Genomic DNA, 26,894 nt, shown 5'->3' with positions numbered 1-26,894 from the left:
CTAGCTGTGCCTTGAGCTTACTGAGTTACTGTGATTATTGTTTACTGTTCTGTGCTGTCTCTCCTCGTATTGTAATCTCGTCTGTCCCTGTACGGCGCCGCAGACACCTAGTGGCGCCCTATAAATAAAAATTAATAATAATAATAATAATCACATGCTTTTTCTCTTTGTATGAAGAACCACAATTTAAACATTATTATTGATGCTACTCCCAGGAGTGTTGCTAAATACTAAAAATATGAAGATCTGTCAAAGTGCAACGGTAAGGTACAAAATACATCCCATTAAAAGTAAAGCATGAGAGCTGGCATGTGCCAACTTAGAGCTAGCTGCAACATTCTATTTTTATTTTGTGGAGTATAAATAGCTGTGCCCCCCTTCAGTAAAGCAAGGAACAGACTTTTAAAAGTGTACCATATCCATCCCTTTATCTCATTTCAAATTTCTTGCTATGGAAAGATAAATATCATTTTTTTCTGGGTTACTCAAATCTAACCACTACTTTCTGCATAGCAAGTAACACTATACCCCCACACAACTCCTCCTCCTATTGTCTATTGCAAATATCAGCTCCACATATCCATATGCTTTGGTTGACATATAGACACACCTGCACAAATCATGGGACACAGTACCATTAAAGGGGATTTTCACTGCACCTAGAATGTTTTGCATTTTGTGAATGACCTCTGAGGATGAGTAATTTGCATACAGAAGCAACTTGTGTAAATGTGCTGCTATTGAGGAAAGGCTATTATACCATGTACAATGGCGCCATCTTGTGGTCATATATGACATGGTACGCGGCTGAACAACATGGTATCGGCGAAGCTCTAAGACAGCTTTATAAAGAGATTAATTCATTTTAACACACTTTAATAGTAACAGTACAGAAGTGAGATGTTTGTTTTTGTTGTGTAGAAAAAAGACACAAATAGACACACACTCTTACTTGAGACATATGTTAAAAAACATCTTGTATTATTGTGGGAATATGTAGTACTGTCATTAGGGTATATTTACTAAACTGTGGGTTTGGAAAAGTGGAGATGTTGCCTATAGCAACCAATCAGATTCTAGTTATCATTTATTCAGTGCATTCTACAAAATGACAGCTAGAATCTGATTGGTTGCTATAGGTATCATCTCCACTTGTTGAAATTGTCTCATTGAGCATCTTAGAGAATAGAAATTACTGTGTACAGGTCCAAATAACAAATTTGTATTTTATTGCAATTTCAATCAGCATCCCTATACATATACATATGATAAATGGACAGTCCTCTTTTCTGTAGCTATAGATTATTATGACTAAAGGTTGGTGGTTTCTGTTTTTTGGGTTTCTGTATTGTGACATTTATTACAGTAGTGAGTGTCATTAACATTACTGCATGCATGGTCATACAGAACCTATTTTACAAGGTGTTCTAATAATTTGTGTTAGTTTACTAAACATTTATCTTTTTCTACTATTGAGATATATATATATATATATATATATATATATATATATATATATATATATATATATATATATTGATAATATAGATTCAACATTGAAAATGCATTTTACAGTTGAGCTGTTTACAGGTCATTTTCTTGGTGCAGTTACCCACTGGAGTTAAAAATCATACTTCTAGCGTTCTTTAATGCCCGTAAAAGCATTCTAATGGCTATGGGATAAAACCCATAGGATCGAGAGATCGGCTGTTTTGTGGAGTGTATATTGGAGTTTAGTTGGTGGCCACCGAATCAGCCACTGTGTAACAGACTATAATCTCACTACAGACTAGAAAGAAGAATATTCTTGCTGGCGCTTCTTGACAGCTAATTATTCTGTGACAGAGGTCTGTGGAATTTTCCTGATATAGTTTTGTAGCATACGGAACACTAGTTCCTCATTGAATTGCATCTGGATAAAATTAGATTTTTAGCCCTCATATAATTGCTAAGCAGAGGTATACGATCCATAGAGCTTAAGACCTGTAGCGTGGTTCATCCTTAAGTGGCTTTTCCAGAAAGACTTTTAACTATATTTTTCACTTTTTTTAGTTTATAATTTTGTATATGTTTTAAAATGTATCACTGTGTGATTTTAATAAGCATACAATTGACTGTTAATACCTTTCTGTTTGTATTGCATTTGTATCCATCCATCTGCCATAGTTATTATTATTATTTCATGATGAATTAGCGCCTGAATATACTTGTTTTATTTCCAGTGACCCTATAACACTTACACTTGTGCAGAAGCATCTTTTGGACATTGCCTGTTCTGCTCACCGGGAAAGCACAAGGACATCAGCGGGGTGTCTTCCATTCACCCATCCGCCCTGACTGCATAGGATCTGGTTTTGTTAACACCAGTGGGTATGAATGTATGTTTTTTTTAAGTTGATGTTCAAAGTTTTAACTAAAGCCAAAGAATGATATATTTTTTTACAGTGTGAGCTGTAGCAATACAGAATGGCTGTTAGAGATCTTGAATTCACAGTGTTACATATATATTTACAGCATGTGTTTATATGCTCAGAAATATGTGCACACTGAAAGTTTTGGTGGTAACAGTGGATGTTTGGTAGATCTTCTCCCAGGGACCCCAGGGAATGTGTCAAATTGGTTGGAGGAGAAATTCAGTGTGTTTTGCCCCCCACATCCAATCCTCTGAGTAAATCCACAGAATACAAATCATTATACGCTATACATACCTCCCAACATCTCAGTCGCCAGCAATGGAACAGGTGGCGTGGCCACATCACCCTGTTGGCGTGGCCATGTCACAAAGTGTTGTCCAGCGCTGTAAAGAAGAAAATCAGGACTGCCCCACTGAAATCGGTACAGTTGGGTTGTATGTGTGAATCAGACAAACATTATGAGCCCTTAGAATTATTGTTACTATACTAAAGATTTTAATTAGACTTATGTCATTAGTCATACTGGTACCCAGGTAATTGTTATAATTTTCTTTAGATACTATATAAACTATTAATTAATTTTCTGCTTCATAAAGCACTTACTTTGTGATAATAGTAACACAACATTGTGTTAAGGTAAATAAGCCTAGGGCTAGTCTAGGGCTTTTTTCGGAATCCTAGCACCTTTCCTTTGACTTCCGCTGCTCCTAAAATGTCCCTAGGTTTGATTTTTATTAAATGTTGCACACTTAACATTGGTTATCCTGTAGCTGGGAAGAGTAAGTTCACTTATGTCCTATCTTTTTTCTTATACATATACACCAGCCTTACTGGGCGCACTGGTATCTTTATACTACGTATAGATTTCTGTAGGGTGAATGTAAATGTTATTAGAAAGACTGTAGAACAGATTTCAATACATAGTAATGTTAGATAAGAGATAAATAAAAACTGGCAGTGATGTATTCCAAGAAGAAAATCACCGGCTCTAGATTGTGATGTCATGGATGAAGGTAGTGTCGCATTTTTCAGCACTGCAGTTGGTGATAAGGAGACAGTGCTTAATACACTTAAATTACTGTCTGTAGAAATTATTTTCATCACAAACAATGTTGTTACAGCTGAATTTGTTGCTTGTGGTGTAGAAATCTCTCTGGTAGTTAACTCTGTTGTAGTCATGGCCATTTTGCTGGATACCTTATTTGTTGACATATAAGTAGATGTCATTTTAGTAGAGGACATCTCTGTTGTTGTCTCCAAGGTAGTAAATAAAGTAGTTAGTTTCCATGGAGTGGGGGTGTTTGTGATTGTAGTTGTAGGAACATTCGCTGTGGAAGTCAACATAATTGTACTGAGAGTCAGTGTTGTTCTCTCACTGGTTTGTACAGCTACTGTAGATGCTTCAGGTGTTGTCTCATGTGGTGTAGTCAAGCTTATTGTTGTGGTCTCAGGAGCACTTGTTGTTTCTGTGGCTATGGTTGTCTTTTGGAGAGTTGTAGGTTCTGTAGTAGTAATGTGAGCTAGAGTTGTAGGTTCTGTAGTAGTAATGTGAGCTAGAGTTGTAGGTTCTGTAGTAGTAATGTGAGCTAGAGTTGTTGGTTCTGTAGTAGTAATGTGAGCTAGAGTTGTAGGTTCTGTAGTAGTAATGTGAGCTAGAGTTGTTGGTTCTGTAGTAGTAATGTGAGCTAGAGTTGTTGGTTCTGTAGTAGTAATGTGAGCTAGAGTTGTTGGTTCTGAAGTCGTTTCTTGTGGTGTTGTTATTTTTTCAGTTGTCGGTCGCAGACTTGTCATTTCTGTGGTTGCCATGGTAGTTGTAGTTTGTGGAGTTGTGACTCCTACAGTTGTGGTTTGTATAACTGTTGTTGTTTCTTGGGGTGTTGAAACCTTCAAAGTTGTTAAATATGGAGTTGTATGGTCCATTGTTGTGGTTTGGATGGTTGGCGTAACAGTTGTAACAGTTGTAATCGGTTGACTTGTAGTTCCTTGAGTTGTAGTTGGCAGAACGGTTGTGGGAGCAACTGTTGTTTTTAGAGTTGTGAAAGGTTTTGTAGTAATCTGTTGAGTGGTGAGTTTCTTGGTAGTTGGATGCGTTGTGATAACTGCTGCAGTAGTTGTTGGGACCTTTGTGGTTTGTGTTGTCATTATTGGAGTTGTTAAACATATGAATTCATCCACCGTTAAAGAGGTGATGACTTTTCCATTAAGATGAGCAGGTGTTTCACACAATAGTTTATTACGATCTTTTACGTTGCCTTTATTGCTTATCAAGTTGTAAAGCATTTTCAGATTACAATCACAGTTCCAAGGATTATCTTTTAAATACACACTAGGAATGGATTCAATCAAAGCAATTGGGATGTTGGTGAACTTATTTTTATTAAGTTTAAGTATCCTTAATTTTTGGAGGAATGAAAACACATCGTCCTGTAGGCTACTAAGGGAGTTGCTTTCTAAATTCAGCTCTGTTATTTTATCAAGACCAGAAAACATCTCCTTTGTTAGAGTGTTGATTTGGTTTGAAGAAATAGATAACTTTAACAAAGACGTGAAATTATTAAATGCCGCAGCTGGAATAGTGTTTAAATTATTCTTGCTCAAATCAAGTTCTTCAATGTACATACCATCAGTTATTTGGTCTGGAAGCCTGTGGAGTTTATTTACATTTATTTTGAGCTGTTGAATTTTATTTAGGCCGAAGAACGTTTTATCTGGAAGTTCTTCGATCAGGTTGCTTTCCAAGAATAATTTTGCAAGATCTTTTGAATTAGTCAGAAAGTTTTTGGGCCACAACTTTATCTTGTTCTTTGAGATGCTGAATTCAAGCAGTTTCGGATTGCTGTCCACCAAACCTTGTGGAAGCTCACTGAGTTCATTGTCATAGAGCCGGAGGACTTTTAGCTTGGTTAGTTTACTAAATATGTCTTCGGCTAAAATAGGTAATTTATTTTTTGCTAGATGCAACATTGTGAGATTTACAAGTGAGTTGAACAGTTCTGGAGGAAGAGAAGTTAGTTGATTGACATTTAAGTAAAGTTCTTCTAAGTTTTCCAGGCTGTCAAAAATACCCTTTTCCACAGTATTGATGTTATTATTTTTAAGAACAAGCTTCTTTAGGTTGCTAAGACTGGAGAAGACTCCAGCCTTTAGTTCCTGCAATTCAGCATTGCCAGATATCTCAAGTTCAATGAGGTTTTGTAAATGATCAAAAGCACCAGCTTCAATTAATTCAATTTTATTATTAATGAAGAATATCCTTTGCAAATTAGTCATGTATTTGAATGCATCTTTTTTGATAGCAGAAATACCTGTTTGCACTATGAAGATCTCAGTGGTTTTTGGTTTTATGGATTTAGGGATCTCAGTGATGGTATCCTTTGAGAAGACTTCCTGGTAGTCTTTGGGGCAGTCATAATTGTTTTTACAGGAAGTTGTAGAACTACATTCTCCCGCCCCAAATCCGAGTAGAAGTAACAAAAAGATGTGCATCTTATTTCTAAAACAGAAAAAATGTATATATTTTATTATTATTATTATTATTATTATTATTATTATTATTATTTACTTATAGGGTGCCACAAAGTATCTACACCGCTGGACATATACAACAAAACAGTACATAGCATAACAGGACAATAAAATAAACACATTACAGTACAATTCACAATACAGCTACAAATTAGAGATGGGCTGGTCCGGTTCCCCGAGAACCGAACCCACCCGAACTTTAGGTATCTGAGTACCGAGCTGAGTAGCTCGGTACTCTCCTGCCCGCTCCGAATCATCATCTTGACGTCGTCGGATCTCGTGGCTCGGTTCTCGCGATACTTCAAGATTATAAATACACGCCTCCACAGCAATCCATCGCCATTTGACAGAGGGAGAGAGCAGGGTGTAGTCACAGGCTGATTAGAGCAGGGACAGAAAAAAAAAATTGTATTTTTTTCAAAAATAGCAAAACAAAACCAAACAAAACCAAAACCAAAACACGCAAGGGCGGTTTTGCAAAACCAAAACCAAAACCAAAACACGAAGGTAATCCAGATCCAAAACCAAAACCAAAACACGGGGTTCAGTGACCATCTCTACTACAAATAGCTGTACAGGGTTATGAGGTGCAAGGGGGTATAGCAACTTACTATAAATAGAAAAAGGAAGGAGGAGAGGAATGAATGTGGGAATTAATTAGTGCAGGCTGAACCTGTGTCCAGAAGCTTGGGGGCACAATCAATTAGATTAGTGCAAAGACAAGGGAAATGTGGAGACCAAGGGTAGAAACCCAAGGGAGGAAGTGTAAAATATAGCTGGCATGCAGAAAGCATAGGTAATGAATAGAGGAGGACAGGAGGGAAGAGCTCCCTGCTCGTGAGAGTATACAATCTAGAGGGGGGGGAGGGGCAGACAAACGGGTGACAGATAGGAGTTAGTCAATGTAAAGGGATCTAGAAATCAGAATGGTTGTGGTTGAAAAAAGAGTAGGTGACATGAAGAGGGAATGATGAATGAGAATGAGGTATACTTCATGTTAGTGAAAAGGCACATATAGAGGTCAGATAAAAAGGGCAGGGGGGCGGGGTAGTTAAATGGTGGGCTTTAATGCACAGGTGAGTTTTTAAGGAGCATTAGGCTAGGGCAGTTGTTCCCAAACTTTTGCAGTTCGCGGCACCCTTAGAGTCTCCAAATTTTTTCAAGGCACCCCTCCAAAATAATTACTTAGCAGTCCTGTTTTAGAAGTAGTTGGGTCAAAAAATTGTAATAAGTATTTAGGTCACAACAGAAATACTTATTTAGTTGTATGCAAAAATGCCCCTCTGCATCCAGACACTCTGCCCCTTCTGCATCCAGGCACACTGTCCCCTCTGCAACCAGGCACACTGCCCCCTCTGCAACCAGGCACATTGCCCCCTCTGCATCCAGACACACTGCCCTCTCTCATGTTGCCGCCTCTGCCCTCTGTCACGCTGTCCCCTCCTCTGCCCTCTGTCACGTTGTCCCCCTCCTCTGCCCTCTGTCATCCTCCTCTGCCCTCTCTCACGCTGTCACCCTCCTCTGCCCTCTGTCATGCTGTCCCCCTCCTTTGCCATCTGTCCCCCTCCTCTGCCCTCTGTCCCCCTCCTCTGTTCTCTGTCCCCCTCCTCTGCTCTCTGTCCCCCTCCTCTGCTATCTGTCCTCCTACTCTGCCTCCTGTGCACCTCCTCTGCTCGCTGTCCCCCTCCTCTGCCCTCTGTCCCCCTCCTCTGCCACGATCCCTCTCACTCAACCCCACACCAGGTGCCAGCCATAGAAAAAATAAAGAAAACAGAAACTGACCAATCCGCGCGGCGCTGGGACCCAGCAGCCTCCACTCTCCTGCAGCTGTCACTGACGTCATTCAGTGACAGTGTAAGGCTTGGCAGAGTGGAGATGTTAAAGAGGAAGTCTTGCTGGGGCATTAAGTATCGATTGATGAGGAACAAGACATGTTACAGGGGGGGGGGGGGGATAAGGAGAAGGTTGCAGTAATCAAGGAGAGACATGATCAGAGAATGGATGAGAGTTTTGAAGGCATTGTTTCTTAGGAGATGCATACAGGAACCAGGTTCACTACTACACATCTGGTGGGACTGTCCTATATTACAACCTTTTTGGTCACAGGTTATAGACATTACAAGGAAGTTACTTGGCCAAACTATCCCCGATGCCCCAGTATTCTGGCTCCTCAATAAAATAGATATGTCTATATCCTGCTTTAAAAAATCTTTGTTAAAATTTGTGATATCGGCTGCTAAGGCAGTTATACCTGTGAAATGGAAAACAACTATACCACCAAATATTCGGGACTGGATTAATAGATTAGAGTATTATAGGTCTATGGAGGAACTACATCTATCAACTACTGATTCTTTTGAAACATATTATATTATTTGGATATTTTATTGATTCTTCAGAATTCGCACCCTTAAACATACGCCATCTGAGCTATATATATATATATATATATATATATATATATATAGATACAGATACAGAGATATAATGGATCCATATGGTTATTAGATTAGGCTGGCGGTTCCCAAAGTGTGCGCCGCGGCTCCCAGGGGTGCCGCGGCGCTGTCACTGGGGTGCCGAGGGCCAGCCCTAGAAAAAAGAAAGCAAATAGAAACTTACCAATCCGCGCGGCGCTAGGACCCTGCAGCCTCCTCTCTCCCGCAGCTGTCACTGAATATCGACGTCAGTGACAGCTGCGCGAGAGAGGAGGCTGCAGGGTCCTAGCGCCGCGCGAATTGGTAAATTTCTGTTTGTTTTCTTTTTTTTCTATAGCTGGCGCCTGGCGTGGGGCAGGGGAGGAGGGCATATGGCAGAGGAGGGGGACAGAGAGCAGAGGAGGAGGGCAGATGGCAGAGGAGGGGGACAGAGCAGAGGAGGGGGACATAGAGCAGAGGAGGAGGGCAGATGGCAGAGGAGTGGGACAGAGAGCAGAGGAGGAGGGCAGATGGCAGAGGAGGGTGACAGCGTGAGAGAGGGCAGAGGAGGGGGACAGATGGCAGAGGAGGGGGACAGATGGCAGAGGAGGGGGACAGAGAGCAGAGGAGGGGGACAGATGGCAGAGGAGGGGGACAGAGAGCAGAGGAGGGGGATAGATGGCAGAGGAGAGGGACAGAGAGCAGAGGAGGGGGACAGATGGCAGAGGAGGAGGGCAGATGGCAGAGGAGGGTGACAGCGTGAGAGAGGGCAGAGGATGGTGACAGCGTGAGAGAGGGCAGAGGAGGGTGACAGCGTGAGAGAGGGCAGAGGAGGGTGACAGAGGGCAGAGGAGGGGGACAGCGTGACAGAGGGCAGAGGAGGGGACAGAGGGCAGAGGGGGAAACGTGAGAGAGGGCAGTGTGCCTGGATGCAGAGGGGGCAGTGTGCCTGGTTGCAGAGGGGGTAGTGTGCCTGGTTGCAGAGGGGGCAGTGTGCCTGGTTGCAGAGGGGGCATTGTGCCTGGATGCAGAGGGGGCAGAGTGTCTGGATGCAGAGGGGCATTTTTGCATACAACTAAATAAGTATTTCTGTGGTGACCTAAATACTTATTACAATTTTTTGACCCAACTACTTCTAAAACAGGACTGCTCAGTAATTATTTTGGAGGGGTGCCTTTAAAAAATTTGGAGACTCTAAGGGTGCCGCGAACTGCAAAAGTTTGGGAACCACTGGATTAGGCTATTCTTCAAAATTGTTTTATATAAGATTTAGATATATTTTTATCAATTAGCTGAGGCCTTAATGGATATATTGTTATGAGAGTTCTCATTATGCTATCCTCCCACCTTTCCTTCTGTTTTTATCCCTTCCCCACCCCTGTGTTTGTCTTTTTGTTTTATGTATTAGGTTATCAATAGCTTTTCTTATGAGATTAGAAATGTTCATTCTTTATGTTGACATAATGTCATGAGATTGTATTTTCTTTATCATTTACCAATCAGAAAAATACTGTTGAAAATGTTTGTATAACCTTTTTATGTTCTTAAATCTCAATAAAAACTTATTTTGGAAAAAAGGAAGGGTCTGATATGTGCAATGTTGTGGAGTTGGAAGCGACAGGATTGGGTGAGAGATTGAATGTCGGCTGTGAAGCAGAGGGAGGAGTCAAGGATGATGCCCAGGCTTCAGACTTGGGGAACAGAAGGAATGATGATGTTGTCAACAGTGATGGGGAGATGGAGAGGGAAGGAGACATTTGAGGGAGGGAGGGAAGGCAGTAAGTTTAGTTTTGGCCATGTTAAGAAAACATTGGGACATCTAGGAGGAGATGACAGGGAGGCAGCAGGACACCTGAAATGATCAGGAGATGAAATGTAGAGTTGGGTGTCATTAGTATAGAGGTGATACTGGAGGCAGAAGGAACTGATAAGTTTACGCAGGAAATATGTGTGCAGAAAGAAGAGCAGGGGACTGAGAATGGAGCCTTCAGGGACTCTTTCAGGATGCAATGATCGTGGTGGAAGCCAGAGGTGGAAATAACGGTTGGAGTAGTGGAAAGTGAACCGAGAGAGGACAGTCCCAGAAAGGCCAATGATGTGTGGGTGCGAAGTAAAAGAGGGAGATCCACATTGTCAACAGTGACAGAGAGGTCCAGAAGGATAAGCAAGGAGAAGTGGCCCTTGGGCTCAGAAGATAAAATGTCATTGGTGACTTTGGTCAGGGTTGATTCTGTGGAGTGGAGGAGGTTGAAGCCAGATTGGAGAGGACCAAAAGGGGATTGTCAGAGAGGTAGCTGGTGAGGTGGTTGTAGATGAGCTGCTCAAGAATTTTGGAGCAAAGGGAAGGAGAGAGATGGAGTGTTAGTTAGACAGGGAGGTGGGATCAAGATTGTTTTTTTAATTATTCTGCTTCAAATTCAGTTGTATAGTACATTAAATCATCATTATATATCATTATACAGCTGTTATAAAATACTCCCAAGGGAAAAAAAATAATGGCATCTGCCTTCTTAAATTTGGATCTAGATAATATTGCATGTATGTTGTGCCATTATTTCCTTATTTAGTTCCTGAAATCCAAGAGGATCAATGTAATTTCCATGTATAACTCTAGTATGTCATGACATTTTTCTGTAATTAGTTAAGGGATTTTGAAATGGATAGATAATGAATGAATGTGACTTTATTACAAACAGATCTTGTGTTTCAGAGTGCACAGGAAAAGGATAGGGAGGGTACTGGAGAGAGTAGATAAGGTTGGAAGGGTTGGAAGTACAAGGTGGATGGGAAGTTTTGGGGTGGAATGAGGGCTTCTCTTATTCTTAACTAACATCTGTAATATCTCCCTCTCCACTGGTATATTTTGACTTTTATTCATGCCTGCAGAAAGTTCTCCTACATTGAACAAAATCTGACCCAAATTATTTCTCCGGTCACAATCCCATCTCTCTTTCCCATGCCCCTCCAAGTTCCTTGAGAGGCTTGCCTAAACATGGCCCATGCTTCCTTTCCTCTTGCAACCTATTCAACCCTCTTCAGTCTATCTTTTGTCCCCAAAACTGCACAGAGATTGCACTAAGAAGGTCGGTTATTTGATCACTGCTAAATCTAAAGGCCACTACTAACTTATAATTCTCCTTGACCTCTCTACTGCATTTGACACACTATTGATCATTCATTTGTCATGCAATTGCTGCATTCCATCTATTCAAGACAGGATATTTCAGTGTTCGTTTTTCTGAATCCACCTTCTTTCCGCTTCCTCTGTTAGACAAAGTCACTCCCTAGGCTCTGTGTTATTCTCTATCTATAACACTTTTCTTGGAAATCCAGGGCTACCATAAGAAACTGTGGGGCCCAATTCAAAAGAAATAGTCAATGCCTCCCCTCCACGAACCCCATATCCCTGAGACTCTTCAAACCCCCTACCCGGACCTCTTCAATCCCCCCACACCAATTAACTAACCTTCCTGTTCTTAATGTGATACAAAATCATTGACTGAGAGCTGTTAAATCGCAAAAGTAAAGTAAAAATAATGGTAAAATAAGTCAAATTTAAGGTAGCAGGAAAGGCAAGTCATCGCGGGCTCCTCAAGTAGTTTGGGGCCCCATTTCAGTCCGGGGCCCCTTACAGTTGTACCCCCTGTACCTCCCTGATGGCTACCCTTTGGGAAACTATTTAGCTCTTTTGAATTTCAGTGTCAGCTTTATGTGGATGACACATTGTCCTGTGTAATTCAATGTCTGTCTGTCAGTTCTCCTTGGATGTCCTCTCACCACCTCAAACTCAAAATTTAAAAAAATGTAGGTATTACTCTTTTCCCCAGCCAAGCTACTTACCTGACATCTATATAATTAACCAGATACCTCAAACACACTGCCTAGATGTCCTCCTTGTCTCAGAACTGTCCTTTCTTACCCACATCCAACCTGTCTCCAAATTCTGTTACAAGCAGTTAAGAGACATCTCAGAATACCTCAGATTATCTCAGAAAATGATTCTATTTGTTCACAATCTCATGGTTATTCTGTTTCCCTTCTTTCTTGTCTTTCTCTAACCAGACTTTCACCCATAATAACAATTTTCAGTGCAGCAGCACCTTCCTCACCAAACGTTCTTCTACTACTGTACAAGTCTACCGGTCCGTACATTGGTTGTATTTTAACAAATCTAACATACAATACTTCTACTAGAACACAAAACCATTAACAAAACTGCACCTACATTCATCTCTTCACTCAAAATATCTACCAAATCCTCCCATCTTCTCTACTTCTGATCTACACCTCTTATTCTAATTACTTGTTTCCATTCTAGATGACTACAGGTTTTTGGGCTGCACCACTCTATGGACTCCCTTCCTTCTTACAAGAACACTTTCCCTTAGCCTTCAAGCCTTTAAAGTGTTCCCTGAAAGCACATCTCTTCAGACAAGATGATTAAATTCCCAAATCACCTTCATAACTTTCCCCAGGCTATTCTACCCGACTATCATCTCTCGACACAATTCACACAAAACTTATATTTCTTGTCCACTTTACTCAATCAACTCTCTAACTCAAAAACCACCATTGTCTTCTGACTGGATCATATGTTCCCACTAAGCACTTTATCCCATTTTGGCTGGTCCAAAAATGATAGGGGACAAAGCGTAATAGTCCATGCAACTGCTATGGGGGCCAGCAGCACAGGGGGCACTGTCCCAATGGAAAAAAAAGTGCCTGCCCTCTATTTCTGGACTACACCATTCAACACCAAACATATTGAGCTAAGATTTTGCTGCAATTACGCTCATGTATATGATGACCTATTATCCATATAATATAAAATATGAATTAGAATATCTTAATCTCTAAGCAGTTTTGCTGTCTTTTTAATTAGATGATTAATAGTTCACTGCGTATCAGAAGGCCTGTAACTGACACATTACTATATTGCAAATAGAAGAAGTCATTTCCATGACTGTTTGAAAAGAGCATAGATACTTTATATGTTTTACAGTTTTTCTGGCTATATTCCTTTCTGCATTCTCCCAGCAATAGGTCAGTGATTCCTTTTTAAAGCCCTGTCTAAAATGCATTCTGGTTCTATTAATGTTCATTGGACGAAATCAGTTCAAACTGATAGAGAACTCTGGCTATTCACCATACCTGTCACCTGTACCTAATTTCCTGTGACAGTCCCAGGTATAAGAGATTTGTCCTTGGAATTTTTTTGTCCCTAGAAATATCCCTGTTTTTCTACTTTGACAAACTGTACAATAGAAGTCCTATTTCCTATTCCTTAGATGTATCTCCTACCGTCTATTCTTACTCTATGCACAAAACATGAAAGTTTTACTACTTTAAATCCCTGTATCTCTGTTTTCACATGACAGTCCCAGTTTTAACCACTGGAAATATATTTCAGTTAGAGTATTTTTTGGAATTCATACAACTCCTCCTGACATACAGAACAGAGACCAGTAAGTTGTTCTGTATATTTAAATGGTGTACTTTTCATGTTTTCTGAGGCTTTTGCTACTTACAGGAACATCAACATCTGTGAAAAGGTAGGCCCTGTGAAACATACATTTTAGTAATCACAAAAGCAAAAGAGCCACTTATTCAGCTACAAATTATTAATGTAATCCATAGGTAAAAGTTTTGCAGATTACAATATAGTTACTTCTGATAATACCCTATCCATCCATTTATCTAATTTTAATATAATTGTCATGCAAAGATAAATCTCATTTTTTACCATGCTACACAAAACTAGGCACCCGGCGTGCCTGCGTTTTAAAGAGCAAGGAATACTATCGCCCCAGACAACTAATTCTATTGTCTATTGCAAATATCTTCTCCACAAATCCATATGCTTTGGTGTATATTTAGACACACCTGTACAAATCATGAGGCACAGTGCCATTAAAGGGGATTTTCACTGCACCTAGACTGTTACAGTTTGTGAATGATCTCCGACTGTGACTAATTTTAATATAAAAGCAATTTGTGTAAATACGCTGCTATTGAGAAAAGGTTATTATAAAATGTACAATGGCTCCATCGTGTGGTCAAATATAACATGATAAACTACTGAACCACACATGGGACCTGAGTCATTAGGACTTGCATATTAAGCGCATTGTGCGTTTGTTTTAAACGGCACATAAATCGTCTCTGCATACACTCAAAGTCAACAAGGGACGGATCTAAAGATATGTGTGGTGATGACTACGGGTGTAGGTTTACTCTGCTCTGCTAGACCAGACACTGCAGTATACATACAATACATTCATACATTTACCCCTTGGTGATGACTACGGGTATAGGTTTACTCTGCTCTGCTAGACCAGGCACTGCAGTATACATACAATACCTTCATACATTAACCCCTTGGTGATGACTACGGGTGTAGGTTTACTCTGCTCTGCTAGACCAGACACTGCAGTATACATACAATACATTCATACATTTACCCCTTGGTGATGACTACGGGTGTAGGTTTACTCTGCTCTGCTAGACCAGACACTGCAGTATACATACAATACCTTCATACATTCACCCCTTGGTGATGACTACAGGTGTAGGTTTACTCTGCTCTGCTAGACCAGGCACTGCAGTATACATACAATACCTTCATACATTTACCCCTTGGTGATGACTACGGGTGTAGGTTTACACTGCTCTGCTAGACCAGACACTGCAGTATACATACAATACCTTCATACATTTACCCCTTGGTGATGACTACGGGTGTAGGTTTACTCTGCTCTGCTAGACCAGACATGCAGGATATGTACAATACCTATGTGGAAAATAAAATCTCAGAAGAAGGCACAGAAAAATTAATATTAACCAGCTGATATTACCTGTCAATAATATAGTCATTTATGATTAGCAATGGAAATAAAAATAAATATTTTATTTTTCCCTTGGAAATACATTTATTAGACTGTCCTAAATGTATACTGTAAATAAGACAACTTTTTACAGTTGCTCCTGATTGCAGACACATGTTATAGCATGTATACGATACTGACATAACTAGGACTCAAGACTACCCCTATAGATGGTGCAAGAGATACAGCAGAAAACAAGTAACTTTGAGAAGGCCCATCCCAGCCCCGTTCCCTCCCTGAAATTGTTGGCTGAAGTAAGTATCCTTTGCGTACAAAGTTGGAGCGGACAGGGCTGTACTATCTGGCATACTGACCGGTTCTGGGCATGCGCAAACTGATTTCAAGTAAGATACGCTCAAAATCAGAGACTGGTCTTAATGACTCGAGCCCATGATGTGGGCGAGACTCTGAGACAGCTTTATAAATAAACAATTAATTTTAAACCACTTTAAAAGTAGCAGTACAGAGGTGAGATATTTATTGTTGTGTTATGTAACAGAAAATAGATACTAGAGATGGTCACTGACCCCAATGTTTTGGTTTTGGTTTTGTATCTGGATTACCTTCGTGTTTTGGTTTTGGTTTGCAATTCGTTAAAAAAATACAATTTTTGTTAGGCTAAAATTACCTAATTTAGTGCTCCACCTGTTTCTTGGATAAGTGAGTTAATTCTACAGCTAATAAATGTCAACGAGCGCTGCCCCCCCAGGATGTGTGCTTTTATCAGACACACACCAATCCAGGGTGTCAGACAACGCACTAAAAAGATTGATCGAAATTCATAGCAAAAAAGGCAGTTTGGTGTCTATCTGTATATTACACCCTACAGTTATAGTTAAATCGAAACAAATAAGCAGCCTGCAAACACTGTACGATCAATAGAAATGCCCAAAGCATCTTTTCTGTTTGGCTGTAGTGTACACCCAAACCTTATTAGTGCAAATTAGGAAAAATACAGTTTAATCCCTGGTAGGCCGTCCTTAATTCTAATACTTGCCTGCAAATTCTACAGACAAGCCTGCTTGTCTTCCTCTCCATATTTGACTTTTGGCAATGTAGCCATCATCTTTGGGTGTATATTACACCCTACACTTATAGTTAAATAGAAAAAAAAGCAGCCTGCAAACACTGTAAGATCAATAGAAATGCCCAAAGCATCTTTACTGTTTGACTGTAGTGTACACTCAAACCTACTTAGTGCAAATTATGAAAAATACAGTTTAATCCCTGGTAGGCCGTCCTTAATTCTAACACTTGCCTGCAAATTCTACAGACAAGCCTGCTTGTCTTCCTCTCCATCTTTGACTATTGGCAATGTAGCCTACATCTTTGGGTGTATATTGCACACTACACTTGTAGTTAAATAGAAAAAAAACCCAGCCTGCATAGACTATACAATAAAATAGAAATGGACAAAGGCTGTTTGGTGTCTGTCTGTATATCACTCCCTCTACTTGTAGTTAAATGGAAAAAAAAACAGCCTGCATAGACTGTACAATAAAATAGAAATGGACAAAGGCAGTTTGGTGTCTGTCTGTATATGACCCCCTCTACTTGTAGTTAAATAGAAAAACAGCCAGCCTGCATAGACTGTACAATAAAATAGAAATGGACAAAGGCAGTTTAGTGTCTGTCTGTGTATGACACCCTACACTTATAGTGAAAGTGACAAAACAGCACCCTTTAAAGACTGTACGTTAAATAGAAATGCCCCAAGTCCCTTTCATGTTTGGGGGTAAATTACACCCTACACTTATAGTGAAAGTTTTAAAAAGATGTTGTCATCATCATCTTCAGCATCATCCTCACCCTCATCAGTGTGTACATCATCATCACAGACTATTAATTGATCTCCGCTGGAATCCGCCATTAGAGAACTGTCAGTGCTTGGATGTCTTTGATGGTAAAGGCCTTCCTCGTGGAAGATGTAGTTCATTTTGATGAACATCATCTTATCCACATTTTTTAGAAGTAACCTCCTACATTGATCACTGACAAGGTTCCCGGCTGTGCTGAATACTCTTTCAGAGTACACACTGGAGGGTGGGCAACTTAGGTATTGCAAAGCAAGTTTGTACATGGGTTTACAAATGGTCTGCTTTTCTTCCCAGTAAGGAAAGGGACTGTCTGACATTTCCATATCAATTACCTCTTGAAAATAATCCTCCACCATCCTTTGCATTTTAATAGTAAGATTGGATGGAGTTATGGACAAGGTCACACATTTTTTGGTAAAATCTTTTAAACCAGCCCAGGGGATAAATGTATCAATCTCCGGCTTTGTCAACTCGCGGGAGTTCAGCAAAATGACAGCTTAAATTTAAAGCGGCGCTGCCTTGTAAAGGGAAACTTCCCTTTACAAGGCAGCGCCGCTTTAAATTTAAGCTGTCATCTCGCCGAACTCCCGCAAGTTGACAAAACCGGAGATTGATACATTTATCCCCAGATGTCAAACTGTTGTGGTATGCCCCCTGCATCATCCTTACTTCGCTTTGGAAAGTTCAATTTTTTCCGAACAGCAGCTGCTTGAGAAACTGAAGGAGGAGACGTCGTCAAGCCAAGGCCCAGTTCAGCTGACAACTTGCTGACCAATAGCTCCGTGCAAAGGTTCACATCTCTGTCATTTTGTAGCAAAGAATCAATGTAGGTCTTTGGCACAGTCGCCAAAACGTAGTGATCCGAGTTGAAGATTTTAATGACTCTTGGATCATTGCGAAGTGAATTAGTACTTGATCTACAAGGTCAACATACTTTGCGGAATTGCTTTCTTTCATCTCCTCCTTCAGTTTCTCAAGCTGCTTTTTCAATTGTCGAATTAAGGGAATGACTTGGCTCAAGCTAGCAGAGTCTGAACTCACTTCACACGTCACAACTTCAAATGGTTTCAGCACCTTGCACAGCACAGAAAGGATTCCCCACTGTGCAAGAGTGAAATACATACACCCTCCTTTCCCAATGTCATGGCTTGTGCAATACGCTTGCATGGCTTTGCGCTATTCCTCCATCCTCTGAAGCATGTGCAGGGTGGAATTCCACCTTGTTAACACCTCTTGCTTAAGTTGGTGGCAGGGCAAGTTTAATTTTTCTTGGAGCTGCTGCAATCTCCTACATGCTGTGGCAGAATGCTGGAAATGTCCCAAAATATTACGGGCCACCGAAAGCATCTCCTGCACCTCACGGTTATTTCGTAGGAAGCTCTGCACCACCAAGTTAGTGTGTAAGCAAAACAGGGAATGTGAGGGAATTCACCCAGCTGTAATGCTCGCACAATATTGTTGGCGTTATTAGAAATTACATATCCTGGAGAGAGTCCAAGTGGTATAAGCCATGTATCAATGACATCCCTTAGTTTTCATAACAAATTATCAGCTGTATGCCTGTTAGTGAAGCCGATACAAAGAATGCCTGTGACAAATGTTACGTAGTGGTATACATGCTGCTGTTCCTGCTGGTGAAGGCGAATGACCAACCCAGTGAGCTGTCACAGTCATATAGTCTTTGGTTTGCCCACTTCCACTTGTCCACATATCTGTGGTTAAGTGTACAGTGGGCACAATGGCATTTTTGAGCCCAATTACTTCATTTTTACAAACTTTTTGGTATAGTTGCGGAATAGCTTTACGGGAAAAATGGTGTCGCGGTGGAATTTTGTAACGGGGACACAAAACATCAATTAACTGTGAAAAAACAGCTGCATTTAATGTGGATATTGGACGCAGATCTAACACTAGCATAGTAGTCATGGCGTCTGTGATCCGTTTGGCAACTGGGTGACTGCTGTCATATTTGCTTCCTCTAGCAAAAGATTGTTTCACAGTTAATTGTTATAAAGTAATAGTGCTCTTTTTCTTAGCCTTCTTATGGGAGGAAGATTCACGCCCAGCAGCAGCAACAGCAGAAGCAGTGGGACTAACGCTCAAACATTCTTCAGAGGAATCTATTATAGTGCAGGAGTCATCGAGCCTTACCAAGTGGGATGCAGGGCTAACTCCCATTGCTACTGAGGATATTGATGAGGACGGTGTTGTGGGTGTAGATTGCAGCCGTCGGGATGTAGGTGACAGAAGGGTCCTAGCTGATGATGTAGTGCTTGTTATTTTTTTGCCATAACTTTCAGCTTTTCCCAACACCTTGCCATGAACTCTCATTAAATGGCGCAACATGGATGAGGTTCCAAGATGGTTAAGGTCCCTCCCTCGACTGACTGTGGCTTGACATACACTACAAATGGCTATACAACTGTTGTCAGGATTTGGGTAGAAATTATTCCACACATAAGAACTGGCTTTTTTTGTTTTATGCCCAGACATGACAATGGCCTTTTTCTTGTCACATGCCAGAACTGCTGCCACTGGTGCAGGACTTACACAAACAACCTCATCCTTATCAACATCCTCATTAGCGCCCTCGTCGCCTACACAAATCTTCACCTCATCTTCTGCTAATTCAAAAGTGGCATCCTCAATTGGTGTATCACCGGCAGTGTCGGACTGGGGCATGAAGGGCCCACCGGGAGACTGCAATGCTAGGGGCCCACCAGAGGGGGTGTGGCCTGCCATCATAGAGGCGAGACCAGACACTAGAGGGGGAGTGGCCAGCCCTCAAAGGACAGCTAGCACCATAGTGTAGTATATAATGAATGCATTGTGTATATAAAGAGTACACAGTCTTGACCTGCCCTTTAGATTGGGCAGAACAGTCACCAAAAATTGGGATTGTCCCACTAGAATCAGAACATTTGACAGACTGTCCTACCTGTTCTTGTCACCACCTGTGGCTGCTGGTTTCTTTAGTTGCGGCTTGTCTGGATCCTGGAATGTTGGGGCCCTATTTGAAAAAAAAAGTGGGTACATTTAGAAAATTCCAACCAGCCCCGGCATTAAATCAATAGGACCCACGATTAATACTTAGGCCTTCCTCCAGCCCAAACATTAAAATAATAGTATTCACATTTAATAAATAAATCTATCTCCCTCCTCCAAACAAGCCCAGCAATAAATTAATAGCATTTACGTAGAATAAATATACCTATTTCCTGCAACCGTCCCTGCCATTAAATAATTTATATTCACATTTAATAAATAGACCTCCTGCTCCTCAAACTCAGCCCCACATTCAATTAATAGTCCCCAAACCACCCCATCTAAAATGAATAGTCCCCACTATAAAATTAAATGGCCCCAATATCATCCCACAAACAAATAACCCATTAGTTAGCCACCACCCACCTCACATACATTACATTGCCACAAGTCCGCTGTGCCATCACACACACATTACTGTGCCCCTTCATCACCATGCTGTGCTCCCTTATGAACAGAATGTGCCCTCTATGCTGCTTTTGTTCCCCCCTTCTCCTGGCCCTACTTTATCACACTTTGCTATGCTGCTTTGGCCCCCTTCACCCTCTGCCATGCTGCTTTGGCCCCCCTTCTCCCTCTTTCATGCCATGCTGCCTTGGCCCCCCTTCTCCCTCTGTCATGTCTCCTTCCTTGGCCCCCCCTTCTCCCTCTGTCATGTCTGCTGCCTTGGCACCCCCTTCTCCCTCTGTCATGTCTGCTGCCTTGGCCCCCCTTCTCCCTCTGTCATGTCTCCTGCCTTGGCCCCCCTTCTCCCTCTGTCATGTCTGCTGCCTTGGCCCCCCTTCTCCCTCTGTCATGTCTCCTGCCTTGGCCCCCCCTTCTCCCTCTGTCATGTCTGCTGCCTTGGCCCCCCCTTCTCCCTCTGTCATGTCTGCTGCCTTGGCCCCCCCTTCTCCCTCTGTCATGTCTGCTGCTTTGGCCCCCTTCTCATTCTGTCATGTCTGCTGCCTTGGCCCCCCTTCTCCCTGTCATGTCTACTGCCTTGGCCCCCCCTTCTCCCTCTGTCATGTCTGCTGCCTTGGCCCCCCCTTCTCCCTTTGTCATGTCTGCTGCCTTGGCCCCCCCTTCTCCCTCTGTCATGTCTGCTGCCTTGGCCCCCTTCTGGCTCTGTCATGTCTGCTGCCTTGGCCCCCCTTCTCCCTGTCATGTCTGCTGCCTTGGCGACCCTTCTCCCTGTTATGTCTGCTGCCTTGGCCCCCCTTCTCCCTGTCATGTCTGCTGCCTTGGCCCCCCTTCTCCCTGTCATGTCTGCTGCCTTGGCCCCCTTCTCCCTGTCATGTCTGCTGCCTTGGCCCCCCTTCTCCCTGTCATGTCTGCTGCCTTGGCCCCCCTTCTCCCTGTCATGTCTGCTGCCTTGGCCCCCCTTCTCCCTGTCATGTCTGCTGCCTTGGCCCCCCTTCTCCCTGTCATGTCTGCTGCCTTGGCCCCCCTTCTCCCTGTCATGTCTGCTGCCTTGGCCCCCCTTCTCCCTCCTACATGCCTGCTGCCTTGGCCCCCCTTCTCCCTCCTACATGCCTGCTGCCTTGGGCGTGCACTTACCTGTGCAAAGCTCTGGCGTGCTTCATTCTTGGTCCTCTGGGTAGCTGTATAACAGGACCTCCTCAGCGCTGTCTCTTCATTCCCCTGCTGAAACTAATAAACACACTACCGTGCGGTAGTGTGTTTAACACAAGTGTCACCGTCGGAAGTCAGCCGCATGGAAGCTCCGCCCTAACAACGGAGGGGGCGGAGCTATATGCCACAGGGGACTACTCTGAAGGCCCGGTGTTCGCTGGAGCCCCTAGTGGTGGGGACAGACTTGGCTGCGGGCCGACCGAGGGTCGAGTAACGTATACTGACTTAAAGGAGTACCCAGGAGTGGAGTGATTGGCGGGCTGTAGTGAAGAGGTATCCAAGGTCAAAGGTCACAAGCACAGATGCAAAATCCAGGGACAAGCGAAGGGTCAGACACACAGGCAAAGAAGCAAAATCCGGAATCCAGGCAAAAAGCTCAAGGTCAGAAGAGAAGCTTCATAGGTCCAGGAACAAGCAGAGGTCAAAACACGTGTAGTCAATCCAAGGTAGCAATAACCAAACAGAGAGCACAAGCAGGCAGCAGGACTGGGAGCAGAACGCTATAACCGGCAGTGAGGCTGCAGACCTCACTGCCCTAAATACCACAAGCCACCAATCAGAGCCTAGCTCTGAGCCTCACCCAGTCCCAATATTAATTACATTAATCAGCCCACAGGCTGTGTTAAATTGCGCGCATGCGCCCGGCCACTAGTACCGCCGGGACGCAGCGCCATATCAGGAGCGTCGGACTGTTGCCTTGGCAACAGCCGACCAGGAACTGGAAATGACGCCCCGGTCGTCAAGGTGACAGCCGGGACGCTAGAGGACCCAGGAAGCGAGCCGCGGCGGCTCGTAACAGGCACACATTAGCAGAAATGCTGAAAGGGCCCTTCTTCATGGGTACACGATCAGAATGGTCACGATTACACATACCACTCATGGATGGACTCTCCTCAGGGATTGGTGTCATCTCTGATTCTGAGCATACATTGTGTAATGCCTTACTCTTTTCTTGCAGCTCGGCTTTCACACGTAACAATAGTTGTGCACCACTTTTGGACTCCAAATTACTTAGTCTTGCTTGGTCAAGAGTGACCTTACAAGAAAAAGTAGAGAAAGGCGAAGGCCTCATTCTTTCTTTGCCACTGCGTGTGTAGAATGGCATGTTGACAATTTTTTTTTTTCAGCAGTTAACTTTTCATCAGTTACCGCTTGTTTTCTCTTCAACACGGTAAAAGGTTTTTTTTTTTGTGTGTTTGTTTCCCTGACTTAAAAAGACTTTGTACTTTTACATAGGCTTTACCAGATGACGTACAGAGAAGACTACCATCAGGACTGGTGACAGCAGCTGCTTGCTGATCCTGCTCACATGTGGACTGCTGTGAATCCATTTTAATGAGACCCCAAGCACTTGTAGTGCAAATTCAGAACTATATAGTGCTGGTATATAATAATTTCAGCACCAGAAAAAATGTTTTTTTCAAAGAGGGGGATATCTGACACTCCAAACACTTGTAGCGCAAATTCAGAAATATATAGTGCTGGTATTTAGTAATTTCAACACCAGAAAATGGCTTTTTTAGAACTGTGGAATATGTGACACCCCAAACACTTGTAGTGCAAATTCCGAAATATATACTGCTGGTATTTAGTAATTTCAACACCAGAAAATGGCTTTTTTTAGAAGTGGGGGATATGTGACACCCCAAACACTTGTAGTGCAAATTCCAAAATATATACTGCTGGTATATTACTATTTCTGCAGGCAGAAAATAGTTTCTTGAGGAGGAAATATGACACCCCAAACAGTTGGTAATGTTTGCAAAAATGCCTCCTCTATACTCCTCTCTTCCTGCTGTAAGAAGTGCTGTAATAAGTGCTCTCTCCCTGCTCTAATGCTGCGACCTAATCCTTCTCTCTCCCTCTCTCAAATGACACTGGATTGCTGTGGAGGCGGATATTTACATATTTGAAACATCTCGAGAACCGAGCTCCGAGATCCGACGACGTCACAATGACGTTTTACCTCGATTTGAAATCCGAATAGGCGGGAGAGTCCCGAGCTTTGGTACTCGGATACCTCAAGTTCAGGCGAGTTCGGTTCTCGGACACCGAGCCCACCCATCTCTAATAGGTACACAATACTAATTGGGGCATATTAAAATAATCATTTAGTGTGATGTTTTAGATGCCATAGATGAGAATACAATTATCACATTGATTATTTCAGAAAAAAGAAATTACATTGTGTAGGTCCAGATAAAGAAAATTTTTTTTTTTTGCATTTTCAATACGTACCCTTGTACATATACATGTGACGAATGGTCTTTCCTGTAGTTATTTATTATTGTTACTATTTGTTTATATTTTATTGGATTTATTGTGAAATCTATTACAGTAGAGAGGAACCATTTTGGGCCGATGCAGGACCAGTATAGTACTTGGTGGCTGGCCCTTCCTCCGGGAACAGCCACCTTCATTTGACTGAAGATCTTATGAACCGTCCCCCCTCCCTTCCTTCCCCTATGTGTGTGCTGCTTCCTATAGGAGTTAAATCTCACAATTTGTGGCGCATTAAACTCAGCCGTGTTTAACTGAAAACCGACATTTGCAAACAAATAGTCATTTGTGATTGGTTGAATGATTTACTTTTTATAAATTGTGCAATTTTGGCCTCTCTAAAATATGAATGTTAAAAAATTAAATGTGTGGGGTCCCCCCTCTAAGCACTATTAACCCTAGTGCTGGCAGCTGGTTGCATGCAAATCGGGAAAAAATTTGCTTGCCTCAAATTTCATGCAACCAGCACTAGGCAAACCAGCTGGGGTGGGTGGCACTATAGCAGTGGGACACACGGCATGGAGTCTCTCTGCCATAATGACAAACCAACCCCAGGATGTTCAGTGCTGAACTTGCTTGCAGTCTTCTGTTATTTAGCTCAGAAGAACCCCCAATTTGTAAATCCACATGGCTTGAAGTCTTATGTTCTTCGGCAGGGGCAAATGCAGGATTTGTAGAGGGGGGTTTCCACACCACACCACCAGTAGGCGTGACCAGTATGTATTGGAGCGTGGCTATAATATTAGACAGTGCTTGGCTGCTCTCCAACTCTTCCTATCCCCATTATATACATGGACAATGCTGCGTGCACTAGTGTTGGGTGCACGCAGCTCTCCCTTTTCAAGCAGAGCCGTGTGAAGCGGGTCCAGCCACCTCAATAATACAGTGCTCCAGGCTTGGAGGGGGGTTTCCAGGCACTAGGAAACCCCCTCTCGGTTTGCCTATGTTCGGGTCAGAAGGATCCCCAATTTATAAATCCAGCCGGAACATCCTTAACAACACTTACTTTGCTTGTATCTAATACAAACAACTGGTTGCGAATGAGTTTAACAGAGCCGCAAGCTCTATATATAGTCTAAGGCTTTTTCCATAACAGCGTGGGAGCAAAACACTGCAAGCAAGTTGAACTTACAAAATGGGAGTTCATGACCCTTTCTGTTCTTCAGGTCTCTGTGACCCAAAAAACAGAAGATAATTTCCATCTCCCTTAGTATACCTTCCTACCTCTATTTCTAGGCTACACCACTCAGCACAAAACATTATTGGCCTGAGATGACCCATAATCCATATAGTGTAAAATATGGTTTGGAATCTCTAAATCTCTTCTCTAAGCAGTTTTCTTGTTTCTTTTCTTTTATCTTATTTCAGTACTGATTACTGCTAATAATTATTGTTAATATTGCTTACTTGTCCCATACTGATTAGAGGTGAATTGTAACATTTGAAAATATGCACATTACTGTAAAGTAAATACATTAATTATATCTAGATTGGCAACAATGTTTTCTCTAAGATAAATTATCTGGAAATAAGAGTTTTGAGATTCACCGACATCCTCCTTCCCAATGAAACTTTGCACAATTGACATTTCCTAACAATTTACATTCTTAATAATATAATTATCAAAATGCTCAGGCAATAGTGAATAGTGAATTGCAAGTGAATAACAGAGTTCATGCATACTGTGCAGCGTCAATGTTGCAGCTTTACAATGTCACATCAACTTTTAAAGGGTATGTGTCTTTTCACCTCTGTATGTGAGATGAACGGAGGTGAGACAGTGGACCTCTACATGGAAAAGGACTGAGACATGGGACATGATGAATGGGAAAGTATAGTATGTCCTACTTTCTCTCATTCATGTTCTTTCATCTGCTATATTAAAAAGCTCTCTTAAACTGTAAATATGTTTGTTAGAGTCCACTCACTTCTCAAAGAAAGGAAATGAGACAAGTGAAAAGACGATTTTGGTGCACAAGTCTTTACTCGATGGTCTGAAATACAGTTGCAAAGTCACCAATAATTCTACAGATGTTAATATTTGCAACATTTGATTCTAGAACCCAGTATGAAAGTAGAAATGACTGAGATGTTTGCAAGAAACTCACCTTTACCTGTAGCAGCTGCAGTGGTTGTATCCTGTGTCCTGTGTTCTGGTGCCAGTGAGTCTTCTCATAGTAGTGCTAAGGAAACTCTGCCTTCATATGTTTATTTCACCTTGTGATGACCAGGACGTCTGTGTCATCGAGATAAGATTCTGTCTTCCCAGATTATCTTCTCTTGCGTATTTATAACTTCTGATAATGAATTCCATTAAGTTTAGCCCACATTACTCAGGACAATGACACTGTCATGGACAGCATGGTATTTTATTTTGAGCATATTATACTGATAATATTTGGGATGTTTTGTTTTTTTTACCAGGTTCTCGGGAACTGAACATACAACCTGTTAATGTGTCCGGTAGCAGTTCTGCATTCTTCTTTTTGTACTAATAATGTGAAGAGGAATAGCTTAAAGATCACTGCAGAAATATAATGCCCACCTACTAAACTAATCCTTGAGAGATAGATATATAGATATCGTCATACTTAGGAAATTGGGAAAGTCACCATTATGACGTCCTAATTTCATGCAATTCTTAATGGAGCTTAAGACTTGAATGTAGAAATATTCTCAGCCATGACTCCCACCGCCAGCACCAGCGCTGTTACTTTACTACTCTTTGTTGCACGTTTACTATGTGCCAGTTTACTGCAGTAAAAATATGACCTCTAGATGGAGCAATATACTTTCTTTTTTTTCTGAAATTCAATTGATTCCAAACGTTTTTCTTCAAGAATAAAACATTGGATGTACTAAATCCAACGTCGATCTGGTTCATCAGAAAATCTTCTATGA

The 26,894-nt window shown here is 41.9% G+C and overlaps 1 protein-coding gene across 1 annotated transcript; it reads right to left on the bottom strand.

The window, feature by feature from the left end:
* LOC142143966 (uncharacterized) lies at positions 1–26,430 on the bottom strand. The gene is made up of 2 exons (XM_075202262.1): positions 26,102–26,430; positions 1–5,907 (listed from the first exon to the last, which is right to left on the bottom strand). The coding sequence occupies exon 2, from the start codon at positions 5,898–5,900 to the stop codon at positions 3,204–3,206; it is 2,697 nt and encodes an 898-aa protein (XP_075058363.1). The 5' UTR covers positions 5,901–5,907; positions 26,102–26,430; the 3' UTR covers positions 1–3,203.
* Between the last annotated feature and the right edge of the window lie 464 nt (positions 26,431–26,894).

The sequence above is a fragment of the Mixophyes fleayi genome, chromosome 3, assembly GCF_038048845.1.
Source record: "Mixophyes fleayi isolate aMixFle1 chromosome 3, aMixFle1.hap1, whole genome shotgun sequence".
Taxonomy (NCBI): domain Eukaryota; kingdom Metazoa; phylum Chordata; class Amphibia; order Anura; family Limnodynastidae; genus Mixophyes; species Mixophyes fleayi.
Note: the sequence above shows the minus strand (reverse complement) of the source record. Positions and strands in the feature narration are given on the sequence as shown.

Excerpts from the sequence above, each read along its gene's own strand:
- LOC142143966 (XM_075202262.1), bottom strand. The coding sequence starts at position 5,900 with ATGCACATCTTTTTGTTACTTCTACTCGGATTTGGGGCGGGAGAATGT.